Consider the following 18,200-nt stretch of genomic DNA (forward strand, 5'->3'; position numbering starts at 1 on the left):
CGAATGATATTTGTGGCGAGCCACTGTGTGTCACTGTCGCGATCAAGCCTCTGCTGTGTACCCAAGATAGTTGAAAGGAACTACATGAGCACTAGATTTGATCCACCCAGCAATATCGAGGTTCAGGCACACTGCACCCATGTGCTTATCTTTGTGGAAGAACAGTCTATCCCGCTCAGACCATCGATCACTTGCGCCGTCGACGATATTCATTGAAGTCCGCAGATTCTTTCTGGTCTCTATCTCGCCGCTACAGCACGCAGACTTCAAAGCGTCAAGCAAGAATTGCACTGGTCCTTAGCTTTGGCGAAACTTGCATCGGGAGAGACGAAACCTTCAGGGATGAACTCCATCGTTGTCGTTCGGTCTCTTGACCATGATATCTGTTAGCATATCCAAAGATGAACGGCGTTGTTTCTTTTGGATCTGGCACCTAGTGCGCTCCACATGGAGGGAGATCCTCACATTCTGTACGATCCATTCAACAGCACAATGATGCGCTACACAGTATTTCCCTCTTGGGAGTCTATATAGCAACGATGAAGCCTGGAAAGTCAAATATTGAGCAATTTGGACCATGGTCAAGCTCATTGTTATACTTCCAAACGCGACCGAGATGCTCTGGATTTAATGTGTCGTCTCGACCTATCTGCCGAAGTTCTCCGATCCCTCGTCGTCCCCCGGCCGGCATCCCCCGACCTCTCGACATATGTAAATCATCCACTAGCGTCCGTATGATTTCAGCCAATCCACACGCGAGCACAATTCCCCACGAGACACGCGAAAGCCACTTCGCGTCCCCCAGAATCGCGTCTCCCAGAAATTCCTAAATTGGTATATCCAGTGAAGACATTGAGAAGAGACTCACCACATCCTCACCACGCCTCCAGGAGATCACCAACTCACAAAATCATGGATCTCACTCCAGAGAGCGGATCGCTCTTAACAAAGCCCAACGATCAAGAATATGCCGTCTCAGAACGCAAACCATCGCTCTACAACCCCCTCACAACCTACCATCTCCCACGGGGTGAAGCCAAACACTACCAGCAACAATTCGCGGACATGTACTTCGCGCGGCTAGCGCAACTCAAACCAGCGGTGAAATCCGTCGCTACGGAAGCATTCTCAGAGTTCGAAATTAGCGGCGAACAAGCTCGCTACGTCGACCGAGTGTTAGATGTCCGCCAGGGAGATCTCTGCTGGGTGATCGGCACCGTCTACATGGATATGCCGTTGAAACCGAATGTGCTTGATGATTTGGGGAAAGAGCATTGGATTGCAGCGCCACCGCCAAGGGAGAGGTATACGGGCGCGGGCGAGGAGGTCATGTTGGAGGATGAGTCGGGAAGGTTGCGGCTGACTGGGGATGCGTTGAAGAGTGTGGTGCTTGTTACGGGGACGATTATTGCGGTGCTGGGGACGGAGAACAAGGATGGTGATTTCGAGGTTTTGGATTTGCGGACGCCGGATTTACCACGGCAACCGACGAGGTGGGAACGAGACGATGGCGATGCTGCGATTAAGGGCAAGAGCGTGCTCAAGAAGAGATCGGCGAGCGGGAAAGTCGCAATCGTCTCCGGTCTAGCTTTCAGTGGAGACGAAGGCGATTCATTCGCATTGGACCTATTACAAGAATGGCTCATGGGCGAGATCGCTTCAGCATCGGGGCAGACCTCAGCAGCCGACATCTCACGGCTCATCATCGCGGGCAACTCCTTCTCGCACAGCTCCCCGATCCCGTCAAGGGAAGATGCGATCGCGGCCAAAAAGTCCAACATCAAAAAATACGGCTACGACGCCGCCAGCTACAACGCCGCGCCCTCGGATCGTCTAGATCTCTGGCTCTCCGCCCTCCTCCCATCCCTCCCCATAACGCTCCTCCCAGGGTCCACGGATCCCACCTCGACCGTAATGCCGCAACAGCCCATCCACGCCGCCATGTTCCCGCACTCGCGCGCCTACATGGAACTCGGCGGGGCGACCTCGCAAAAGGAGCCAAGGCCGCCGAGTTGGTTCGACAGCACGACGAACCCCTGCGATTTCGACTGCGACGGCTGGCGCTTCCTCGTCGGCGGCGGCCAGACCCTCGACGACATCCTGAAATACATCACTCCCGCCTCCCCCACCGCCGGCCCCTCAAATGACGAGCGGACGGAGATGATGGAGGCCATGCTCCGCTGGCGTCTCGCCGCCCCCACCGCACCGGACACACTCCCCTGCTACCCGTTCCAGGACGGGGACAAATTTGTGATCAAGGAGTGTCCGCATATCTACATCATGGGGAACCAGCCGCGGTTCGAGACGGGCGTGATTGAGGGGCCGCAGGGGCAGGAAGTTCGCTTGATCAGCGTGCCGAGATTCAGGGAGACGGGCGAGGTGGTGGTTCTCGATTTGGAGAGTTTGGAGGTGGAGATTGTGAGGATCGAGATCTTCTCCGATGAGGATGGGGGAGGGGAATGAACCTTGCGGTTGTTGCTGTTCTTTTTAATGTGTATGAGACGAGATTATGACTGCGAACGAATTGGCAATTTCATGTTATCAACTTCGTCCGATCGGAGTCGCTCACAGTTTTACCAAACCAAATCCGCAAATGACGAATTCCAGAGACAGAGATCCCGGAAAGGGGAAAAGAGAAAACAAGCCAAAATGGCAGTTCATAATGTTCATGTCTCATCACATCTCACCACTACAACCAACCAACAATCTATCAACCCCCACCGCGAGATTCCTTAGAAGTATGTGTACATGCACATCTCCCCGTTCCCTTCCTCCCCTCACAGCGGAAAATTCCCCCGATAACTAATTGAAAACCTCAACGAGCGAATGATACTCCACGAGACTCCCATCCTCGCGCCCCCTCAGCGTCATCTGATGACACAGATCGACGAGGATGCGTCCCAGGATCGGGGCTCCACAGAAGAACACGCCGACCCTCCTCTTCCTCTTCGGGTCGCGTGCGAACAACGCCATCATCTCGGCGTAGTGGTCGTTGAGGATGATTTCGAAGTCCGGTCGGCCGAAATGCGTCGGGGCGATGAGGCCTGTCAGGGGCGAGAGCGGGTGCAGCGGGGTGGTGCGGTGGGTCTTCTCGAGGAGCGCGTGGAAGACGTGCGTGGGGAGGTCCTTTCGTTTGGTGGTGAGGTGGTAGTTGAGGCGGATGTCGAGGTGGGAGGAGCAGGAGGAGGATGCGTCGCCGGGGGCAGAGGAGATGCGGTTGAGTAAGGAGGCGAACCAGTGCAGGTGGGATTGGTCGCGCACGATCCAGTGGAAGTCGACGCGCCGGTAGGTGTCGAGGGCGTAGGATTGCCAGGCGTCTGGGTTGTCGCTGGGGCTGCTGGCGAGTGGAGTGATGCTGGGCTGGCGGGAGGTTGTGGGGTTGTTTTTCGCTTCGCGGTGGGAGCTGGGACTTCCTGCCCGCGATGCCTTCCGGCGAGTGTTTTTCCAGTGAGCTCGTTCGCGGTTTTGGATGTCGTTGAGGATCCCGGCAAAGGGCGTGATGCCGATCCCTGCGCCGACGATGATGCTCTGGTCGAATTCGTAGAAGCGTTGGGCTGGCGCTCCGAATGGTCCGTCGATGCCGACAAAATCCAGGCTCTCGCCAATTCCACGAAGTTGGCTTGTCCAATTCCCGTCTGTTTTGATGTGCAGCGTCAACTTGCGGCCGACGCAGCTGGTGATGGTGAAAGGATGCCATTGCCAGAAGGATATCCTTGGGACTTGCAGGAACACGTATTGTCCTGCGTCATACCGCCAGAACCGCAGCTTCGGCATTTCGATCGTGACGACCACCGCCTCATGGTCTAGGATCTTGAGACTTGCGGGTATCTTTTGGAGACCCTGGAATGTTCGCACGAGCCGTTCGAAGAAGATGAGAGTGGTGGGTAGTATGATGAGGAAGCCAAGCGCAGGGGCGTTCAAAAGTGCAGAAGTGCCGTGCGCGATCAGCAGGCCCATAATGGGGTACATCAACAAGTGGCTGAATTGGAAAAGTTCGTAGGACCGCTTGCGTACAAAGGGCATACTCATCAGCGCCATGATGTAGAAAAGGCCAAGTGCGGCGAGACCGGTCCAGCCTGGGACCAATCTTAGATAATTGGAATATGTCATCGGGACGAAATTTGCGCCTATCGCGGCTGCAACAGCAGGCTGTCGATCTGGTTTGCTTCCATAGACGAACGTTCCGGCCATGTGTCCAATGGCGTGTAGTGTGCCCAGACCAATAGCCGTGACGGCCATTTTGATATGAAAGGACTGCGACACGTCCCAATTCACCACCCGGCAGAGGTAGCGGGAACGGCGCATCCACGCTGAAGCCCATCGAGACATGCTGAGCAGCATGAAAAATATCGTCGGATAGAGAGCTCCGGCACAAGCCTTACCTAGACCGACTCCCCATCCGAACGCGGATTGATACTTGGGACTCGTGCTGAATTTGACGCATTCCCAGACGCCCAGGCCGATCTGTAAAGAGATGACGATCATGGAGAAGATGTAGTTGAGACCGTTGACCTTCCACATGGCACGCAGTCGTCGACCCCATCCTACGCGCTTCAGGTAATCATCTTCCACCTGTGCTGCAAGCCTGTCTGGCACGAGGGAGGGTATTTCCCAGTTTGCGACGATCTTTTTGAACTCGTCGACAGGGATACGATGGGACTCGCCGCCCATGATGGAACGTAACAGGTCGCGTTGGACATTCCTCCGAGCGTCGAGGTGTGGTTGGTTATGGTTCGTCTCCGGTTGGAGAGTGTCGTAGCTGGACTCCAGCTTCTGCTGAAGTTCGTCGTATGTTATGCATCCATCGCCGTCCAGGTCGAAATGGGCAACAAACTCATCCACCTCAGCCGGTGTCAAGTGGGGTATGCCGACCATTGGGCAACGTTTGAGGCAGGAAGACGGTCATATGAGGATGATGGGAAAGCGATGAAAGAGATACGACATCCTACCTGGATTGAAAGTAATAATCGTCTTCCAGGTCACTCAGACGCACCTCCGTTCTATGACCGTTGGATGGCGCATCAATCGTCAGACATGCGGGCGACGATGACCACGGACACACGTGGAAGATTCAACGACCGACATGGGTGCACGCACTGCACGGTAAGAGCATACGGTGCCCGCCGGGAGCATTTCATTCCCGCTGTATCGTGCGGTAGGTAGCAAGACTTGCCCGTGATAAACGTCTCGAAAGTGAGAGCGGCCACCCGCTCATAGCACGGCACAGTGAGGATCCGGCCTAGGATCGTTGTAGGCGTTCCGTATTCGCGCTGCAAGGGACACGCAATCGCAGCTTGCTTGCCAATTTGCACTTTGGAGTGGTGAGACTGGGGATGGATGGACCTTTGAAGTATTTCACGCTTCCGGCTCAGCGACGATCCGGATCGAACTCCGCTGAATCAGCATGTCTGACTGAAAGACCAATGCACTGTACAGTCTGTATTCCCGTGCATCATATATGGGAGAAGAGGTGATTTTCCGTGATGTCCGGCTGAGCGGTTGTACCTGGATTCGGGAAATTGTTGCAGTTGGCCCACGGAACGTGAAGTCTCCGTCCTCGACCTAGTTCGACCAGGCGAGGTTCCCTGCGCGCTGCCACATGGGATCGTAATTAGCTGCACATCATTCAATACTTATAACATCGTGCTACCAGGTGCGGTATGGCATTCTCAGCAGAGCAAAGATTCTTCGTGCGGTGCTAGATCACGCCAATGCTGACACGAATCGCTGATTAAACAACGCCATGGCGCTTGTTCCCTCGCGCTTGAAAATTGCCCTCGATTCGAGATATATGAGATCGCGTATCGATATGGTGACTGTCGTCGACGAGGTCGATGCCGAGCTGAAACGCAAGATTGGCATATATATCGCGGTCTTGTCGATCACGATCCCATCTAAAGAACGCCTCGTCCGATCCGTGAGAGAACATGTGGCGCCTGCACCGGCGACGATGTGGTGGTCTTCGACATCGTGCATCGAGGCAGCCTCGTGTAGAGAGTCTGTCGAGGGACATGGCAATATACACACACATATGCCAGTGTCGACGGCAGAGACGATGTCTGCATGGTAGGGAACAACAGTGCGATAGGCGACGTCTCAAAATACCGAGATGTTCAGCAGGATGGCGTGAAGTCATAAAACTGCTCCGCGTGTGTGCAACAGACCTGTCGCACTACTTAGCCGTGCCCCTTCTTGGTGTGTTAACATCATGAGCTCCTAGCGAAACGATTCAGGTCGAGCAGTGCTCAAATGTTGGAATAAACTGAATATCATATCATACGTGCTAGTTGACCAAAGCCGTGATGTATCGACCATACACCAATCTTACAAGCCAAGCATTCCCCGTCTCGGATCTGCTTCTGGTCGAAATACTTCCAGCTAACGGAGACGATTGTCTGTAATCGGCCCTCATTACAAGCCCTTGACGAGGTAATCATGGTCAATAGTAGCTTACCGATTGCATCCCTGGAGCAACTACGATCCAAGGATGTTTTGAACTACCTGGCGGCAGACATGTCTACAATGGTGCTTTGTGGGTGATGGTCGGTCAAGGCCAGCCAACGACAGACGGTCGACACGTAGTGACAGAGGGTAGATTGGCTGGACGTTGACCGATGGCTGCTCGGTCAAGGTGCGGAGTCAGGGCAGCGAGGTCGACAGGCCTTGTCACGGATGCGATTGACCAATCGCCAACAATTCACGACAGCGATTCACCGTGGACGACTCGGACGATGAGGCAGTGATCAATGGTTAAGCGGCATGATAAGACACCGGTGACGGCGCTGCCTCCATTTCTCTTTTTGTGCGAGGACGAAAAGAAGATCTTGCTCATGTCATAAGCGAGTCGTTTTTTGTGTGTATGGAATCGATAGGCCAAAGAAGTATTGTTCCGATATCTTCCCGTCCCATCTCCGCGACATCCCTCTGCACACCATGTGCAGCGACGATGCACCCTTCGCCATCACACAAACGTGACTCCCGATCCACAAACCCCCTGCTCTTTTAATACGCCGTCCCGTGGGCTCGAAAAGCAGATTACTCCTTTGCTGTAGTTCACCGTCCCGAGGAAAAGGCTGAGAGTGATGATGCCATGCTGAGAGAAAAAAAAGTTCGCCGTAAAATTGCTCGTCTCGATACAGGTTGATTTGTTTACCGGACGATACCCTCGAAGCGGCTCTTGTACCACTTGATGGTCTCCTGCTGGTTGATCTTGTGCGAGGCACCGACGCGAGTTTGGCATCGTCTGCGGCGGGCGACACGCTCACCAGGTCGGGTCCTGTTAGAGAAAGTCAGAATCATGTCCGGCCCACTGTTAATCGACTTCCAATGGATGATACGCACATGCAGCAGTAGAAGTCCATGCCGTAGATACCGATACCCGGGTCGTACTTGATACCCAAGTCGATGTGCTCGGAGATACCGAAACCGAAGTTGCCGGTCTCGGAGAAGTTGCGCCTCCTCAACTCGTATTCCTTGACCTTGAGGCCACGCTCCAGGATTTCCTCAGCCTTGGGGCCACGGACGGTGACGTGGACAGCGATCTTCTCGTTACGACGGATACCGAAGGTTCGGACAGTGTATCGGGCCTTGCCTGTGGAGGAGGTTTTCATCAGAAATTGAATCCGGGTGGTGAGGGGTTTCCCTGCTGAATCGACATACTGTAGACAGGGGTTTGACCGCTCAACTGCTCGAGCACCTTTGCGGCTCTCGTCAGTCTGTCACCAGACTCTCCGACGGAGATGTTGAGCACGAGCTTCTGGATGCGCAGCTCGCGCATGGGGTTGCCGGTCTTGTCGTTCTCTTCGGCCTGATCGGGATGAATGTCAGCCAATTTTTCTCAACAGGCATTGCTGCGCCATGCAAATATGCATTGTCGCAATTTTGTCGCGTGTACTGACCATTTTGACGGTGATGACGGAAAAATTTGGTGTGTTGTAGAATAGATCTCGAGATATCTCGAATTTGACGTATTGTTGGAGTCGCTCTAAGATTTGGCAGGTGGTGTGCCGATGTGAGTCTTGGCGCCAAGTCATGAACTTTCGGCTAAACTCCGGCGACATCGTCTGAGCTTCTCAAGACTTCGCGTGTCGCAATAGCATGTCGTGTGCGCGGAGCGAAAAGTTGTGAATATATTAATCGATACCACGACAGATACCTGCGACGTCCTCACGGCAGATTCGTACAAACACCCCTCATTCATCAAAAGTCGTGCTTAGGCACGCGAGATATTCAGCATGGCCGCAAACCCGAGCTTGAAGCAGGGAAAGATGGTCAGTCTCGAATGAATGGATACGACATTGGTATACTCTAACATCATGCGCAGCAAGGATACATCAACTACCGAATGCGTGCTACCATGATTGATGGACGTCAGTTGGTGGGCCAAATGTTGGCATTCGACAAGGTCAGTTTTGAGCTATGAATTTACGGCGCATCTAAAAGAGATCTCCTACTAACATTTTCTTTCCTTGAACAGCACATGAACCTCGTCCTTGCCGATTGTGAAGAGTTCCGAAAAGTCAAGCGCAAGGCGAAGCAACCTGCTGGCTCGGCGCCAGGTACCAAGGACGGCGCATTGGTGGAGACGGAAGAGAAGCGCATGCTCGGTCTGGCCATCGTCCGTGGAGCTACAGTGGTGTCCTGCTCGATGGATGGACCACCACCTGCTGATCCCTCAGCACGACTCGGACAGACTGCTCCCGGCGCTGCCAACCTCGGCGCAGCATTCTCAGGACCGGGTACAGCGCGACCAGCAGGAAGAGGAGCAGGAATCGGATTGCAAGGCCCTGCCGCAGGAATAGGAGGACCTGGTTTCCCTGGTGCACCTGGGTTTCCACCGCCACAAGGCTTCCCTGGTCGAGGCGCACCTCCAGGGTTTCCGCCTGTAGGATTTCCACCAGGCGCAGGACCACCGCCAGGCTTCGGCGCGCCGCCTGGGTTCCCTCCAGGAGGTCGTGGCTTCCAGCCGCCGGGAGGTGGATTCCCTCCACCAGGACGATGATGACAGATACGGCAACGTCGTGATATCTAGATCTGTCATCACACAGCGAACGGCCTTGCGGGATGAAGCAGATGCTCCAAGCAGCCTGTCAGCACCGCTCTCGTATTCGCGCGATCAGCCTCAAAGCGATGTCTTCATCAAGTGACGGATGGACACAGCAGGCGCAAGCGCGGTCGTAGATCATGTTCGCACAGCAACGAGCTCCACGTCCATTTATTGGAGAAGACCATCCAGAACGTGCAGCGCTCCTCACATTTCCAGGACGGGTCATCAGGCGAGCACAGTTCGCGGAAGGAGCTCTTTTTTCCATTTGCAGGAGGATCCACAGAGGTCAGCATGATTATGAATGAGAGGCGTCCAGCTCAATTGCTTACCCGTGAGAAAGGAAAGGGGAATTTGTACCAAATACTCATCCCAGCGATCATGATAGATTGAGAAAACCAATCTGAACCTGTCAACCCGTCTTTCCCTGTGGACCGTCACGGCTGTTTGCCCGCTCGTCGCTCTCCGAAATGATTTTGCACTCCGCTTCAAAGGCAGCCCGATGTTTGTTCCAGTCGAGGATATGAGACGACGTACACCATCTCTATGATAATTAAAAAATAATTAATCTATATCATTCAGACTCCCAACACCGCTCCCGCCACCATAGCCACGGCAGCAATCACCCGCGGACTCGACCTCCCCACGCTCACTGCGCCACCTTGCCTGACGGGCGCCGTCGACGTCGCTGCTGGGCCTGTCGCCATACTCACAGGACCCGTCACTGTCGCCGTCCCTTCTGAACCCATCGTCGTCGTCGTCGTAGTCCCAGGCCCGAACGATGAATCGCTCGTTCCAGTCCTGACGCTACTACTTCCTGTACTTGTGGCCGTCGTCGTGATCTTCGTGCTCGCAGTGCCAGTCCGAGGATCATCCGGCGGCGAGGTTTGGATCGTGAATAATTGGGCGCTGTTTGTAGAGCCGGTGGTTGCGAAACCCCATTGGTCGTAGGTGGAGGACGAGGAGGTTGTTGTTGCTGGGGTTCTCATGCTGGTGGTGGTGATGGTGGCGGGATCGACGGTTGAGCCGAGTATGATGGTTTCTGTGCAAGTTCCAAGGCGGTGATTAGCTCGCTCGTCACGTTCGTCTGGTGGGTCGCTGCTGCAGGCCGTGACGCAGGCACCTGTCTCATCACCCAGATCGACTTACCTCCTGTGAGGACCGCCAGACTCGGGGAGCACAGCCGTGATAACGCTGCGATGGACAAGCTCTCCGGCTTCATTTTGACCATGATCTCCCTTCACCTCTGTCAGTTGTTGTATATGCTTCAGACGCCTGACTCTTATTTATATTAGTACTCCTTCCAAGTGGTCCATATCGCGAGTCACGGGGGGTAAGCAGCAGCAGCCAGAGGACATCCCGAGTCTTCACCAGCCCTAGGGTTCTGAATAGACTTTCCGAGGAGATCCCCACCAAGTTCGATTGTCACTGACAAGGCTCGTTCCGTTCCGTCCATCTTTGGTGTCTGGGGCCAGGCCGTTCCAGTTCCGGTTCCCCATTCGCGCGGGAGAGGAGAAGGAAAAAGCCCTACTTTGACACCGCACCCGCACTTTATATAGAGTGAGTGAATAGCACAGTACCTGCACCGCCCACGCTTCCCAGATCCAGTCTAATGCACATCTCCCGCCCAAGACCGTAACTGTAATACCTAACTCTATACACCAGAAACTCAACCAGCTTCAACATTGGCCCCAATCCTGTCCTCCAGCTGTGTTGTTGGGTCCCGTATGCGCACACCAACACCACCGCATTCCTGCTCGTCCACTTTGATGTTTTGTCTACCGACACATCAGTCAATCCCTCATCTCTTCTCCTCCAATTGATACTCACCATCGCCTCTCGCGCCGTTCTCCCGCACCGACAGCTCACGATGGCGTCATCGCGTAAGTCCACGTTCAAGTCCCGTTGATCGACAATCGCTTTTTCCCTCGGGAGCGCGAGCATCTTGCAGGACTGGATCGCAGCTGACATGCCTGATCACTCAGTGTCGCCGCAGCAGCGGGACGCCTACACCGGCATCATCGACCAGATCGTCGCTGCGTCGGACCTCAATACCGTCTCGGTCAACCAGATCCGCGAGGGTCTCCAGGAAAGAGTCGATCATGACCTCGCGCCACAAAAGGTATGGGAGATGCGAGATGCAACACTGCGGCTGCTTGGGCGTACACTCGAAGGGCAAGACGCTGACCGTGTCGCGACGCCCAGTCCCTCATCACCAAGCTGATCAAAGCCCGCTTCTTCGAACTCACACAAGGCGGAGATGAATCACCCGCTCCGGCAGCACCAGCAGAGGCGCCAACACCGGCAGTACCAGCGGTGCGATCACAGCCCGCCACCAATGGTGCCACGCCAAATGGGCACCGAAACCTCGCCTTGCCCGCCAAACCCGCCTATGTTGGCTTCCACAAGCGGAAATCCAGCGAAGCCGAGGAGGATGGATTGAGCTCGGCCGTCGACGAGCCGGCGCCGAAGAAGGTGAAGAAGGCAGCCGTCAAGCCTGAGATCGAATCCGACGAGGTCATGGCCGCGCGTTTGCAGGCGGAGCTCAACCAGACCGCGCGCGCGACGCGGGGAGGAGGAGTGACGAAGCGCAAGGCCCCCGCGAAAAAGGACAAAGTCGCCAAGAAGAAGAAGAGCTCGGCCAAGGTCAAGGCTGAAGACGACAGCGATCTGGACAGCGCCGACGGTGAAAAGCCGGAGAAGGAGAAGAAGGGCGGATTTCACGTAAGTACTGGCGGAGTCCTCCCCTCACACGCACACATACACATCTTCAGGCCCAGCTGGCTTCCGGCTGCATACCACACAGGCCCTTTTCAATCCCACCACTGACATCGCATCTCCCTCCTCAGAAACCCATGGCGCTCTCCGAACCTCTCGCCGCCCTCCTTGGCGAATCCGTCCTCTCCCGTCCCCAATGCGTCAAGAAGATCTGGCAATACGTCAAGGAGCGCGATCTGCAGGACCCGGCCGACAAGCGCCAGATCCGCTGCGACGACCGCATGCGCGCCGTCTTCAAGAGCGACCGCGTCCACATGTTCACGATGAACAAAGTCCTGGCCACGCAGCTCTACCCCTACGAAGAGGAGGAGGACGATGCGACGGCGGCGGCGGCCGTCAACGGCGCGCACATGCCGCCGCCGCAAGAGGGAGGAGGCTATGGCGTCGAGGTGTGAACCGATGCGGAGGAGGAATTTCCCGCGAGAACGAGCCGGACCAGAGCGCAGGGGCCGAGAGACGAGATCTGCGATTTGGATATCGCTGGCGACGAGGCTGTGCCCTATCGCGCCTCTCCATTGCCAGCGCCCGCACGCCGTCTCGCCAGTCACGCAAATCCCTGTTCCGGCCCGTCGTCCTCCGCGCTCGCGCTCCCTCGTCCCACGGCCGCCGACCCGGTCTGGTCTGGTCTGGTCTGATCTGTGTTTTGATTTGTTTTGATTTAGCGAGGCGTTTATCATTGCTTGCTGCTAGCTCTGCTGCTACTGTTACTACCACTGCTTCCACTACCGAATGATGAAAATGAGGTCCTTGGGGGGGGAAAGGGGGGGGGTGGCAAAAAAGCGGGAAAGAATTCGAACGGGAAGAAGAAAATCCTTGATATGAGCAAGAAGAAAGGAGGAGGAGGATTTGACGAAGGAAACAGTGGGTTCTCCTTTTTTTTCTTTTTCACCCCTGGCAAAAAGAGCGACTTGCGAGGAGACGATGATTTTTTCTTCGGGAGCGAGGCAGGCGTCCACGGCGATATTCGCGCGCAGGCAGGCATACGAGAGAGAGGGGAGAGAGAGAGAGAGAGAGAGAGACCTCGGGAGCTGGATGGAGACTGCTTCGCGTATGGAAGGAACAACCCTTGGAAACACTAGGTAATGATTGAGTGATTGATTGAACTATGAGAGAAATTCAAACTGGTGTGGTTCACGCCGAGCATGAAAGAGCCCTGGAGGAGAGAAGAGGAGAGGGACTACTTCCTTTCAGCCTACCTACTCTTGCGCCTTTTCTGCCCTCTATTCTTCCTCCGTATTTGCTCTCTAGCCTTTTTTGGATACTCAGTTCTCCCATGCGGTCGATGATATATCTTCGGCTGGTCTAACGATATATGCACGTAGAATTGGATTTCTTTTTTTTCCCAATGGAGGACTTCGTTCAATAGACGAAGCGACTGACACGTGCAACCCGGTGCTGGCAAGGGTCATGATTATATAATCACGGGTCCTCCCCCGCGGCCGGGCTCTCCCACTGTGAGGAAGGCGTGACATCGTCATGCTCTGCCCGGCTTTAAGGATTCAGCCTGTCTGACTTCGCCTCAACCTCCCGTAGCACTCTGCCTAGGCCATCTCATCCTCGCCTCCATCCCGACCTCGTCTCAACCGCCCGACCCGACCTCGTCTCGCTGCCACCGAGCACTCCATCGACAATCGTCGCCACGACCAAAATGGCTGCAACTACCAAATACACTCCGGCGCCGACGCGCGACAGCTTCGAGGAGGAGGGCCCCAGCTACTCGCAGGCGCCGCCTTCGTATCAGGCCGAGACCGCGCTGCCTGCACCGCGATCTGAGGGCGACAATGTCCCAGACGACTTCAAGGTGAGTAAGAGGAGAACGCACCATCCCAGGGAGGGACCAAATCTGACAGGCATCTCTGCGCACCACAGTTCGGAGGCTCCGTCGCCGAGGCCACCCTCCCCGTCCGCATGCAATTCATCCGCAAGGTCTACTCCATCCTGACCGTCCAACTGCTCCTCACCACCGCCATGAGCTCCATCAGCTTCTTCAGCACGCCGTACCGCAACTGGATCCAGACGAACCAGTGGATGATGTGGGTGTCGCTGTTCGGCGCCATCGGATTCATGCTCTTGACCTTCTGGAAGCGCAAGTCTTACCCCATGAACCTGGCGTTCTTGGGCGTGTTCACCGCGTTGGAGGCGTACTCGATTTCGGTCATCACGAGCTTTTACGAGGTAGGAGGAAAGATGAGGCGACATAGTGTTGATGGGACATCCGCTGATGATCACATGTGTAGAGCCGTATCGTTCTGCAAGCGTTGATCTTCACCCTTGCCATCTTCGCCGCTTTGACGCTCTTTGCTTGCCAGAGCAAGTACGACTTCACTTCATGGGTAAGCCCAGAGTCTCTCTTGTCTCCAACGACGGCGATTTATTTACTGACACTGCTATTTCCAGATGCCTTACCTCTTCGGTGCCCTCTGGGTCCTGATCATCTTCGGTTTTATGGCCGCTTTCTTCCCCAAGAGCAGCGCAGTCGAGCTCGGCTACGGCGTCGTCGCCGCTCTGATCTTCAGCGGATACATTCTCGTCGACACCCAGCTTGTGATGAGACATTACCACGTGGTACGTTATTTCGCCTCATGGAAAGTCTTACCCGCTCGAACTCCATACTGACTCTCGCGAAATTTACAGGAGGAGGAAATCGCCGCGAGCATCAGCCTCTACCTCGATATCCTCAACCTCTTCCTCGCGATCCTGCGCATCCTCAACAGCCAGTCGAACAACTAAGTGGTTTTTTTTTTCTTTCCGTTGCGCAGGATTGGTTCAGATTGAGACAATGTATGGTTGGGAGGCGTTCACGGGCTGTTTTGGCTGTATGGGAAATAATCGGACGAAAATTACTAGTGTGAGATCGAATTTAAAAGATACTGGCAGACATGAATGGGGCAAGGCACACTCGAGTGTTCTACTTTATCCTCGTCAAGCACACGAAAGGTCGTATTTTCTAACACGCCGAGCGAGTCCTGCAACTCCTACCGTATTTCAAGGGCTTCACCTGAGCACCTGGGCATGGTCAGGCCTTGGACTTAGGGTGGTCTTTTCCCGCGCGATGAGAAGGATCATGCAGCTCGTCGTGAATCTCCAGTCGAGGCCGTGTATTGACTTCTACTACATGTCAAGAGACGCGAATTTCTTCTCAATCTACACCCAAAACTCCCAAAGAATCACATCTAGAATGTACAGTTGATCATTGCCCTCGACTCCATGGGGAAGAATGGAACCGACGGCACCCAAGATCCTCTGAGAAAAAATTCCTTCTCCACTTGCACAGACGGTTTTCGTCGTCATGGAGCCTCCCCCTCGTGAGGGAAAGGTACTCTCGAGTCGAAAATGCTTTTAAAGGCAGTGTTGTTTTTTGCGTTGTTCATACAAGAAAGAAGAAGAAGAAAGGAAGGAAGATTGTGGCTCGTGGAGAAATTCTGATATCGCTGGACTTCGGAACAGAGGCGGCAGTGGCCGTCCGCGACGGAGCGGCACGGCGGCGACTTCCGGCCCTACGAAGCTGTCCCGCCGCTCTCTCCAACGACGATATCGACCCTCGACGCGCGACGCGTGGGGATGCACGTGTTTCTCTGTGCTTGCGCCATTCTTTTTTTGCCCTTCTCCGTCGCCATACTCGCTATATCTGTGCTTGAAACGAAGAGGACGACTTATTGCGCAGAGTTTGAAAACGAAATTCACTTGCGCGACAACCTCACAATATCGCCGGCGCTATGGCGCTCCTCCAGTACAAACAGATCGTCAATTACGAAGAGCAGCAAGGTGGGTGGATGATGTATACCTGACGGGGAATGCGCCAGTGCGGCAAGGTCATTGACGATTGTACAGCCGCTTTCGTGGACTTCCTGCAAAATTTCAAATCGTCGTCGACCGAGGCGGAGGATGCGCTGGGCGATTTGCGCCTGGACGCCGACGGCGACAACGACGAAGATGACGAGTTCATGGCCGAGACGAACGGCGCGCGAGGCGGTGCGCGGACGCGCGGGCGCGCCCATGCACAACTACCGAACAAGTTGAAATATGTCCAGATGCTGCAGGATGTCGCCGATCGGACCACCTCACAAGTCTTGGTCGATCTGGACGACTTGCAGGAGTGGGAGCGCAACGCGCAGGAGGACGGCGCGCAGAATCTGAACCTGGTCCCGTCGATCGAGAGGAATGCACACCATTATATTGAGATCTTCTCGCGGGCGGTCGACGCTGCGTTACCGGAGGCGACGCGGGATCCGAATTTCAAAGACGATGTCCTGGACATTATCATGAGTCAAAGATCTAAACGCAACGACGCCGTACGGCAACAACAGGACGCGAACGTGGAGAATGGTTTGCCCGAATCCATCTTCCCGCCGGAGTTGACGCGGCGGTACACGCTCAACTTCAAGCCCCTCACACCATCAGGATCCAGCAGCGACAAAAGCTCAAAAGCGATGGCCGTTCGGAATGTGCGCGGCGAACACCTCGGTCGTCTCATTACCATCCGCGGCATCGCAACTCGCGTCTCCGATGTCAAGCCGTCCATCCAGGTCAACGCATACTCTTGCGATCGATGTGGACACGAAATCTTCCAGCCCGTCACATCCAAACAATTCACACCTTTAATAGAATGTACCTCGAACGATTGCCGAATGAACGGTGCCAAGGGTCAGCTTTTCCTGTCCACTAGAGCTTCGAGGTTCTTGCCTTTCCAGGAGGTCAAGATTCAGGAGATGGCCGATCAAGTGCCGGTCGGACATATTCCCCGACAGCTCACTATCCACTGCCACGGTGAGCTGGTACGACAAGTCAACCCCGGTGATGTAGTCGACGTCGCCGGTATATTCTTGCCAACGCCATACACGGGCTTCCAGGCGATCCGCGCCGGTCTTTTGACCGATACATACCTCGAGGCGCAATACGTCCACCAGCACAAAAAGGCATACGACAACATTGTTCTTGCGCCGTCCACCATTCGTCGCATGACGGAATTAGAACAATCAGGTCAATTGTACGAGTTCCTCAGTCGGTCGATCGCCCCTGAGATCTTCGGTCACCTCGACGTCAAGAAAGCGTTACTGTTGCAGCTCATCGGTGGTGTCACCAAGGAAATGGGCGACGGCATGAAGATCCGTGGTGACATCAATGTTTGTCTCATGGGTGATCCCGGTGTGGCCAAATCTCAGCTTCTCAAATACATCACCAAGGTCGCACCTCGAGGTGTTTACACCACCGGACGAGGTAGCAGTGGCGTCGGTCTCACAGCTGCTGTCATGCGGGACCCCGTCACGGATGAGATGGTCCTGGAAGGTGGTGCACTGGTACTGGCAGACAACGGTACCTGCTGCATCGACGAATTCGACAAAATGGACGACAGCGACCGGACAGCTATTCACGAAGTCATGGAGCAGCAGACCATCTCCATCTCCAAGGCCGGCATCACCACCACATTGAACGCCCGCACCTCCATCCTCGCCGCCGCCAATCCGTTGTACGGTCGGTACAACCCACGCATCTCCCCCGTCGAGAACATCAACCTCCCAGCCGCCCTCCTCAGTCGATTCGATGTCCTCTTCCTCATCCTCGACACCCCCTCCCGCGACGGCGACGAGGAACTCGCCCGCCACGTCGCCTACGTGCACATGAACAACCGCCACCCCGAGCCCCAAGGCAGCGGCCTGATCTTCACCCCCAACGAGGTCCGCCAATGGGTCTCGCGCGCGCGCTCCTTCCGCCCCGTCGTCCCCGAATCCGTCTCCGACTACCTCGTCGGCGCCTACGTCCGCCTCCGCCAACAGCAGAAGCGCGACGAAGCCGGCAGCAAGACCTTCACCCACACCTCCCCGCGCACCCTGCTCGGCATCCTCCGCCTCTCCCAGGCCCTCGCCCGCCTGCGCTTCGCCGACCACGTCATCACCGACGACGTCGACGAGGCCCTCCGCCTGGTCGAGGTCAGCAAGGCGAGCCTCTACGACGACAACCGCGACCGCCGCGGCGACCAGTCCCCCAGCACCAAGATCTTCAACCTCATCCGCGGCATGCGCGAGAGCGGCGCCGCCGCGACCGGCGAGGGCCGCGGCGAGATGGACCTGCGCAGAGTGCGCGAGAGAGTCCTCGCGAAGGGCTTCACCGTCCAGCAGTTGGAGGCGACGCTGGAGGAGTACGCTAGCATCGACGTGAGTTTTCCTCTTTTCTCTTCTCTTCCCCCCCCCCTTGGCTGGTTTCTGGGGGGGTTTTTTCCTTTCGCGTCTCCTTACTGACAACCCCTCTACAGATCTGGCAAACTGCCGCCGAGGGCACGCGATTGGTGTTTATCGAAACGGGCGATGATTTCGACATGGATGATGAGGACTTTTGATCCCTTGCTCCTTTCTTCCTTGGACACACACACACACACCTTGAA

The 18,200-nt window shown here is 55.5% G+C and overlaps 8 protein-coding genes across 8 annotated transcripts; 5 read left to right on the forward strand and 3 right to left on the reverse strand.

Moving 5' to 3' along the window:
- Window positions 1-912: 912 nt before the first annotated feature.
- K489DRAFT_387582 (uncharacterized protein) lies at window positions 913-2,463 on the forward strand (the record flags this gene model as incomplete). Its single annotated transcript, XM_033606338.1, has 1 exon — window positions 913-2,463. One exon carries the CDS (start codon window positions 913-915, stop codon window positions 2,461-2,463), a length of 1,551 nt encoding a protein of 516 aa, XP_033460977.1.
- Window positions 2,464-2,802: 339 nt separating this feature from the next.
- On the reverse strand, window positions 2,803-4,875 carry K489DRAFT_316081 (uncharacterized protein; the record flags this gene model as incomplete). The annotated part of the gene is made up of 1 exon (XM_033601131.1): window positions 2,803-4,875. One exon carries the CDS (start codon window positions 4,873-4,875, stop codon window positions 2,803-2,805), a length of 2,073 nt encoding a protein of 690 aa, XP_033460978.1.
- A 2,274-nt stretch (window positions 4,876-7,149) lies between these two features.
- On the reverse strand, window positions 7,150-7,901 carry K489DRAFT_368884 (60S ribosomal protein L11; the record flags this gene model as incomplete). The annotated part of the gene is made up of 4 exons (XM_033602984.1): window positions 7,150-7,276; window positions 7,342-7,591; window positions 7,660-7,807; window positions 7,899-7,901. 4 exons carry the CDS (start codon window positions 7,899-7,901, stop codon window positions 7,150-7,152), a joined length of 528 nt encoding a protein of 175 aa, XP_033460979.1.
- A 333-nt stretch (window positions 7,902-8,234) lies between these two features.
- K489DRAFT_387585 (Sm-like ribonucleo protein) lies at window positions 8,235-9,001 on the forward strand (the record flags this gene model as incomplete). The annotated part of the gene is made up of 3 exons (XM_033606339.1): window positions 8,235-8,270; window positions 8,324-8,404; window positions 8,477-9,001. 3 exons carry the CDS (start codon window positions 8,235-8,237, stop codon window positions 8,999-9,001), a joined length of 642 nt encoding a protein of 213 aa, XP_033460980.1.
- A 421-nt stretch (window positions 9,002-9,422) lies between these two features.
- K489DRAFT_378318 (uncharacterized protein) lies at window positions 9,423-10,365 on the reverse strand. Its single transcript, XM_033604385.1, has 2 exons — window positions 10,193-10,365; window positions 9,423-10,085 (listed from the first exon to the last, which is right to left on the reverse strand). Exons 1-2 carry the CDS (start codon window positions 10,263-10,265, stop codon window positions 9,622-9,624), a joined length of 537 nt encoding a protein of 178 aa, XP_033460981.1. The 5' UTR covers window positions 10,266-10,365; the 3' UTR covers window positions 9,423-9,621.
- A 548-nt stretch (window positions 10,366-10,913) lies between these two features.
- On the forward strand, window positions 10,914-12,712 carry K489DRAFT_422403 (SWIB-domain-containing protein; the record flags this gene model as incomplete). The annotated part of the gene is made up of 4 exons (XM_033608239.1): window positions 10,914-10,926; window positions 11,029-11,165; window positions 11,249-11,767; window positions 11,893-12,712. 4 exons carry the CDS (start codon window positions 10,914-10,916, stop codon window positions 12,214-12,216), a joined length of 993 nt encoding a protein of 330 aa, XP_033460982.1. The 3' UTR covers window positions 12,217-12,712.
- A 757-nt stretch (window positions 12,713-13,469) lies between these two features.
- K489DRAFT_368888 (transmembrane BAX inhibitor motif-containing protein) lies at window positions 13,470-14,551 on the forward strand (the record flags this gene model as incomplete). Its single annotated transcript, XM_033602985.1, has 5 exons — window positions 13,470-13,622; window positions 13,691-13,996; window positions 14,059-14,154; window positions 14,219-14,386; window positions 14,456-14,551. The coding sequence occupies 5 exons, from the start codon at window positions 13,470-13,472 to the stop codon at window positions 14,549-14,551; spliced, it is 819 nt and encodes a 272-aa protein (XP_033460983.1).
- Window positions 14,552-15,396: 845 nt separating this feature from the next.
- On the forward strand, window positions 15,397-18,155 carry K489DRAFT_353464 (MCM-domain-containing protein; the record flags this gene model as incomplete). The annotated part of the gene is made up of 3 exons (XM_033602483.1): window positions 15,397-15,586; window positions 15,653-17,973; window positions 18,072-18,155. Exons 1-3 carry the CDS (start codon window positions 15,538-15,540, stop codon window positions 18,153-18,155), a joined length of 2,454 nt encoding a protein of 817 aa, XP_033460984.1. The 5' UTR covers window positions 15,397-15,537.
- Window positions 18,156-18,200: the final 45 nt, after the last annotated feature.

This window comes from Dissoconium aciculare (assembly GCF_010015565.1).
Source record: "Dissoconium aciculare CBS 342.82 unplaced genomic scaffold K489scaffold_4, whole genome shotgun sequence".
NCBI lineage: Eukaryota > Fungi > Ascomycota > Dothideomycetes > Mycosphaerellales > Dissoconiaceae > Dissoconium > Dissoconium aciculare.